General features: G+C 42.4%; 1 protein-coding gene across 1 annotated transcript in view; it reads left to right on the top strand.

Moving 5' to 3' along the window:
- The first annotated feature begins 3,398 nt into the window (after positions 1–3,398).
- Positions 3,399–7,625, top strand: part of OGDHL (oxoglutarate dehydrogenase like) — a 46,724-nt gene continuing 42,497 nt past the window's right edge. The window contains 2 exon segments of the mRNA XM_005417290.3: positions 3,399–3,595; positions 4,159–4,393. Coding sequence (XP_005417347.1) covers positions 4,187–4,393 — 207 coding nt within the window. The 5' untranslated portion in view covers positions 3,399–3,595; positions 4,159–4,186.

The raw sequence follows: 7,625 nt of genomic DNA, 5'->3' as shown, positions 1-7,625 counted from the left end.
GAGCGGCCCGTCCTGGCCCGGGCTCCCTTGATGCCTCAGCCCCGTCGCAGCCGGGAGTGCCTTGATAGCCCTGCAGGCTCCGGCCCCGGGTGGCCAGGGTGACCGGGACACCGCGTCCTGGCATTACGGGGAGGGGCCGCAGAACAAACCCGACCCTCCCAGATCCTCCCCTCTGCTCTGTTGGTAGGCTGGAGTCTGCGGTGGTGTCATCCCTCTGGTACTGTGGGCTGTCATCGCTGTGGTACCCGCTGAAGGCGTTTTTCAGGGCAGGGTAATAAATCCGTTAAGTTTTATTGCACCGAGGTGCCTCCATTGCCCAGGACTCGCGCCTTGGGGCGAGTGCGCTGCTGGAAAACCTCGTGCAGGTCAACTTTGTGTGTGCAGAGTTAGGATTCTCCATACAGCGCAGCATATCTGTGCTGGGGGAAAAGAAACATTTAGTGCATGAAGGTATCCCTGAAATAGCCTTATTTAATAAGGATATTCCCTCTATCTGTAATTTAAATTATCTGTGATAATCTTTTGGAGAAACTTTATCATGCTTATCCATTTTTTTTCCCAATGTCTGCCTTGTTTTATTTGCACTACTTTAAGTCTTAAGGAGATCTTTAAGAGTAAGCTGTGTGGAGAATATTGTGGGAAATTACCATGATAGTGGATGAAGAACTATTTTTATGAAATATGGAGCAGATTTTTTAACCACCACTTCTGCAGAGCATAAAGAACATTAGCAGCAGGGCTTCACACACATTAAGAAACTCAGTAATGGCACTGACAATACCAGGAGGATATTAATTTATATGTGCAGTGTATTTATACTGAAAGTGATTCTGAAAAGAGCTGCATAAAAACTTTATTATCAGAAGTGTCTGCTGTCTGTTTTCCACATGCTTCTATGACCGTCTAGAATCTTGGGTAGAATAATTCCCAAGACTATCTGTGACATTAGGGCACTTCTAGAGGTGGAAGTGCCAAGGTGAAAGCTAGGTCCTTGTTTGAGACAGAGCAGCTGCAGGAAATTTCAGCTACTCAGAGCTTTTGTTCCACCATTTTGAGGTCCTGTGGTGCATTAAATATCAGGTTGTTCTTGTGGTTCACTGCTTCTTTCTTATTTTTGACCTCTGGTAGACATTTAATTAATGCCATTCTTTAGGTTGCTCTTAGCTCAGCTCGATCCCTTTCCAATCACTGTTTTCATTTCAGGGTTGGTTTGGGAAGCATAGTGGAGTGGAACGGGTCTGACTCCTGCCGGCTCCTGTGCGCTGTCCTGGGTGCTGATTTCTGACTGACAGCCTCAAGGCTGAGCGGGCTGGGATGGTCTGTGATCACGCTGGTGGTCTCTGGTTTGTTCAGCTGCTGACAGCTGACATCTGTGCTGAAGGGTGATGTGTGCAGAAGGAAAAACTAGGAAGAAGTCAGGGCTTTTAGTCATATTAATCTGTAACTGAAATCTGGCTGGAATGACTTAGCTCCTGTATGCTTTTATAGATTGCATATTCAGTAGTTACTGCTTGAAGTATGGCTCTGACCTCGTTTTGAAATTTAAATGGAACCAGAGGGAAGTGACTGGTAGCACCTACAAGCTCTTTTTTCCTGTTATATATGATGTCATTTGCACCCGTTTTCCAATCTCCTTGATACATTTTTCTTATTCTGTCATGTGTTCTTTACTAACTTCTAGAAGAAAAAACTACACATTCTTCAGGCAGACATATGATGAAGAAAAAATGTAAAATTACCTGCGCTTAAGAAGCTTGCTGCTGCAGTGTCATCAACTGGGAAAAATGTTCTTCTCTTGCCTTTCTCTCTCAAGTCTTTACAAATTACTTTAAGTGAGAGTAGGTAATCCCTTAGGAGTGAGTGTATGTGTGCAAAGGTGGCAGAGGGTGAGATTTGCATGCAATAAGGCAGGTGTAGTAATAGTAATAATAATAATTTCTATGAGAATGGGCACAGGCATAAAGTGGTAAGTGCCGTGGTGACCTCTCTGTTCTTAGTCTTATAACATGTTGAAGTCTCGCCCACTTTTGCAAAATGACATCATGAATGCTTGCTGTTAAATCTTACAGAGAATTCTGCATGCAGACAGTATATGAGTTCTGTCAGAGCTCTTGCAGTCACTGAGCTCTTGCAGACTTAATCTGCTTCCAAAATGGTGCTGGTGGTGTTCCTGTTCCTCCAGTTGCCCGGGAGCCCTGGTCAGAGATGGGTGTTGATGCAGGTGTTGTAATAAGCTTTGAATCTGTGAAGTGGGAAATGACAAGGGAATATAAGCAGGTAGGAAATAACACTGATGAGTAGGGAATCAGGATGCTGGTAGCCCAACTGTTGCCAGTTTGCTGCAAATGCTAGGTGGAGAGAGAAGAGTGTGTGGTTTTGAGGAGCTCATAGGTTTAAATGAGGACTGGGTGCTAGTTTCAGTGCTGCTGCCTTGGAGGAACATTTGCCACGTGTCTGGGCACATGGAAAATGTGGATAAGTGCCTGTTTAGAGCATCCAGTGAGTGGATGATGGCTGCTGCTCTTAGGAGCTACAGCTCAGGTCTGCTGGTAGGTGAGAGTGAGAAGGCTGCAGAAGCCTTGAAAGAGTAGACAAGAGAGTCTGGTATGATCAAGGACAGTTCACTGCTGGGATGATAGGTAGTGGCTAAGAAAAAGATCTAGTCATCAGCTTTTAAATAGATGTTGAGCTAAAAATGTGATGCCAGAGAAGGACAAGAAGTAATACTGTTTTTAATAGTAGGAGCCCTTTTTCTTTTTTCTTTTTTCTTTTTTTCAGGATCAATATTAACTTTTAAATTGGGTGATGAAAAATATAGCTATTCCTATCCCTTAGAAAATTAGGCATTCTGTAACCATGTTTTGTTTTTTGAAAGGAGGCTGTAAGAGAAGAAACAGTGAGAAAATAATTTAATGGGATTTAAATACAGAAACGTGTATGAAAATTTTTTATAGTATCTATTTTTGAATTACAGGAATCTTAACATGTTATAGGTGACATTAAAATTTTTTCTATTACTCAAAATAACAGTGTTGTTTTTAAAAAAAACTTAGAAGTTCATTTGGTGGCTCATTACTTTTGTTTTTAGCAATTGTTCAGTCACACCAAGCAACAAAAGACCTTGGGTTTTACCTTGGACCAAATACATGATTTCTCCAGATGGACGGCTAAACAAACGAGAGACACTTTGGAGTTAAAGCTGAATTTTACTTCTAAATTAATACCTTATCCTTTGTGATGTTGTAGATTTTTAAATACTTAAAAAATTAAAACAAAATGAATAATTTCTTTTCACACTATTGCTCTTTCTTTGCAGTTTTAGCAATTTCAGCATTAAGATTATATTATTTTGGGACTAATTTTAAGATGCATTTGTTCTTTTTTTATTTTGAAGGTGAGCCCTGATTCCCTTTGCTAGCGCTGGAGCTGATGGTGTTCAGCATTCAGAAGATTCAATCTTTATTGTGGGAAATTGACTTGGACAATCGAATTTCTCAATTCAAAATTGCATGGAATCTGCTATACTTGTTACAAAGCTCGTAAGAGATCATTGGAAGCACCAGATAAATGTTGCCAGTTAGGAAAACAAATTAAAGTGAGCCTTTTCTCAGCATTTCACTGTTTGGTTGAAGGCTAATGTCAATATGAACACTTAACTAACACTTCTGATGATTTGGTCAGCTGCATTACTCGTGGCAGAAATTTGAGGTAGCAGCTTTTTGTTTTCCACAGCACCTGTGGCTGACGCTGTTTGCTGAGCCCAGCCCAGCCTGGCTGGGCAAAAGGCCACAGCTTTCCAAACAGAGGGAAAGCACTTGGGGTTGCCAGGATCTCTGGAGAGGTCGGTGATTAGCAGTGTCATTTGTTCCAGGGAGCTGGGCCCGGGGCAGGCAGTACAAATGGTGATTGCTTCAGGGAGCAGGCTGGCATTACCAGCTGCAGGAGCTGTGAGGGGAGCTGGAGCTGGCTGCTGTGGGGATGGCCAGCAGCAGCCACTCCTCTGCTGTGGCTCCAGCTCTGAAGGGAGCTTCATGCCTAGGCCTGAGCTTTGTACTAGGGCTCTGTAGCCAGAAACCTCAGGTTTTGCTGTGAGGCTGAAATGTGTCTACAATTCATTGGCACTTTTTCTGATTAAGTTTGGTTTTATTTTATTAATAGACTTGGATTGTCTGGCTAATAAACAAACATGAGTCATCTGAAGTTGTTTGCAGCTACGCTGAAGAGGCATGGCTTTAAACTTCTGGAAAATCAGGATATAGCCAGAAGGGCACTTTTACATGGCCAACGGTATGTTTCATCAGGAACCTCAGAGCCAGTCCTGAGTGGGAATAATTCCAATTACGTGGAGGAAATGTACTGTGCATGGCTTGAAAACCCTAAAAGTGTACATAAGGTAAGTCTAAAACTTGACCATAATGCTGAGTTAAGAGTGGAATAGGTTTCTTTTACTTTTTCACTTGCTTTTTAATAAAAAGTTCAGGAAAAGGTGTTGTGTGAAATGAAAACTATGAAATTAATTTCCCACCTATTGATTGGTGTAAGACGTGATATTGCAACTATGAAAGTACAGGGGAGGCACAGGCATGGTGAGCAGAGTGGAAAGAAAGATAAGTACAGACCAGAAATAGACAGCTGCTCTGAAACTTTATTCCTCCATGGCAATGCTGGACAAGCAGTCAGTTAAGTAATTCGTTACATCCAGAAGAAGACCCAAGAATAAATATATTTAATTTTTTGGTTTTTAGTGAGGCTGTATCAGAAAATATATTTAAATAACACGTTGATGTTGGTACTTCTAACCTGTCTGAAGAAGATGAATGTTCAGTTGTCTTTGGATTAAACTATGGAAGTTATAGCCTTAAAACTGAATCTGAAATGGTCAGAGTATTTTTCTGAAGTATCTTGAAAAGTATTTTGTTTTGCATCTTTCCTTCTCTCTCCAGGCAATAGACATTTGTTTGCTTTTCTAAAAGCTCTATTACCCAAATCCTTTCTTGTGGATAAAATACATAGGCTTATTTTTTAACAAGCTTTCTGCTGACAAAGAGGGCTCTGTTATGGTGATACATGTACAGTAACTTAAGAAGTTGATGAGAAGTCTGATCAATTCTAAGACAGACAAGTCATTTTCCAGGAAGTAATGTGAATTGTGCCCAAAATATTTACCAAATTGGTTGTCTGTTCCCTTATTCTCAAGGCATGTATATCAAAATGTCACTTAGAAGTTGTTGTTCTAAGTCTGATAATCTGTCTAGAGTGTGAGGAAGTGACGCACGCCAAGGGCAGAAACTAAAAAGGAAACCAAAAAAGGTGGTTTTGTAGCTGTTTTTTTCCTTTGGATGTTGTGTATGAACTTAGTCTTGTTGAAAGGTGACATAAGCAGTGCCAACCCTGAAGACTGACTGTTATTCACATAGCAGATTGACCGTAGGTCTTCTATGTTACACCTGAACTTGGGATGGAGAAACCTTCTGCAGGAATGGCTCTTTTTCATTTGACTTGGAGCCCTTGTCCTGTAGCTGCCAGCTGAGCTGCACCAGTGTGGAGTGGGATAGTGCGTTGTCTGGGTGCACTGAGTTTCTGCAAAGCCCTCATGGTGTGTCAAGGCTGTAGATCGATACCAACCCTTTATACTGGGGATGCTGAAGGGGTGAACTCATGCATAAGGACTGTGAGGTGACATCAAGGTGACATCTTGTTTTTCATTGTATTTACATTATATTGGCTTTTGGCTAACTTCTTTCCTTTTAGATGGCTGAAATTCCTGGTTCAGCCCTCTTGCAGTGGGGTGCACTTCGCTGCAGGGAAGCCCTGCAGGCGTCTCTGTGGGCGGGAAGTTCCTCCCGGGCGGGCCGGGGAGCGCAGAGCCCGCCGCAGCGGGAGCGGGGCGGCCGCGCTGGAGCGCTCCGCCCGGAGCTGCCCAGGGTGCTGAGCCAGGGCTGCCGGACATGCTCACCTGCTCGGGGTAGGCAGAAATGCTGAAGACCCTGCCGAAAGGCCATCCAACTCTTCTGGCACTTCAGGCGCTGTCTGATATGGATCCCGTTGAGGTGATGCAGGTTGTGGGTTGAAGAGCAAGCAATAAATGAGTTGACTGAGGAATGCAGGGTGTGGCCTAGGGGGTGGATCCCAGGTGATTCAAGATGCATTTTTGTCATGGTTTAACCCCATCTGGCAACCACGCAGACACTTGTGCTTTCTCTCTCATACACATGCACGAATAGGGGAAAGAATTAGCAGGGTGGAGGTGAGAAAACTTGTGGATGGAGATAAAGACAGTTTAATAGGGAAAGCAAAAGCTGCATGCACAAGCAAAGCAGAGCAAAACTAGGAATTAATTCACCAATTCCCATGGGCAGGCAGGTGTTCAGCCATCCCCAGGACAGCAGGGCTGCAGCACATGTAATGGCGACTTGGGAAGACAAACAAACACCATCATTCTGAATGTCCCCCCTTCCTTCTTCTTTCCCCATGCTGAGCATGATGTGCTGTGGAATATTCCTTTGAGGGATATCAGTTGAGGTCACCTGTCCTGGCTGTGTCCCTCCCAACTTCCTGTGCACCCCCATCTCCCTCTCTGGTGGGATGAGGAGTGGAAAGGCCCTGACAGTGTGTAAGCTCTGCTCAGCAATAACAAAAATGTCTCTATATTGCCAATCCCCTTTTGAAATCCAAACCAGTTACTGTGAATTAACTACCCCAGCCCAAACCAGCACAATTATAAAACTGTGTGAATTCTTTCCTAGGTTAACTGTGTTTAATAAACTTGCGACAGTAACAAACTGAAGTAAATTCACTGTGTCCCTGATTTATGAGGCTTGAAAGAATATGATGGATGGAAATAATGGATTACAGCTATTCTTGCCTAAATTATTAGTTTTTTCACAGCCTGTGAGAAAAAGGGAGGGGGAGAAGTATGCCAATTAAATTTTACTTTGTTTCATCAACAAAATTAATTCTTTAATTTCTTGAAAAGCATCTCATTTAATTGCCTGAAAGCTGCAAATACTTTCCCAAGATTTTGTTGACAGAAATTGTTCAATTTGAGCTTTCATAAAACAAGTTAAAAATGTTAAGGGTTGAAGTCACCCTGTTTTCTTAAAAATACAGAAAAAATCTGTTTTTGACTGTAAAGTTATGCATTTGTCATTCGGGTATAGAAAGGAGAGGAAGTGCTGGAAAATAATGTCAAGAGACTCCACGTGATGTTGATTATGGTTTTGTTAATGATTTGGCTCTCTGCAGGCCACTCATTTTTGTTGTTTTATTTGGTATGTCCAGCATGATTTAGAGAACCAGCTTTTGCATTTAGACATTGCATTCTTTTTCCTCATTTTCCTTTTTATACCTTATTTCTCCTCATGTTTTGTCTTAGATAATCCTTTTTCACAGGGGATGTGCCTCCTCATTGATTAGCTGGAAAAGCTTGATTTTTCCTGGGCTTTAAAAGTCCTATCTATTCACTTGTACTTAGAAACTCCAGTTAATCAGGGCTCCTGAACTGTGCCTCTCAGAAGATTTGACTGGGCGTGTCTTCCCATGTATGCTTATTTAGAGCTGCTTGAAGTATGGCAGCCACATTCCAAAGTGGTTCTAAGATTTACTCCTTTCTATGTTTATCATGG

This window comes from Geospiza fortis, unplaced genomic scaffold (genome assembly GCF_000277835.1).
Source record: "Geospiza fortis unplaced genomic scaffold, GeoFor_1.0 scaffold130, whole genome shotgun sequence".
Taxonomy (NCBI): domain Eukaryota; kingdom Metazoa; phylum Chordata; class Aves; order Passeriformes; family Thraupidae; genus Geospiza; species Geospiza fortis.
This window is presented reverse-complemented; position numbering and strand designations above follow the sequence as displayed.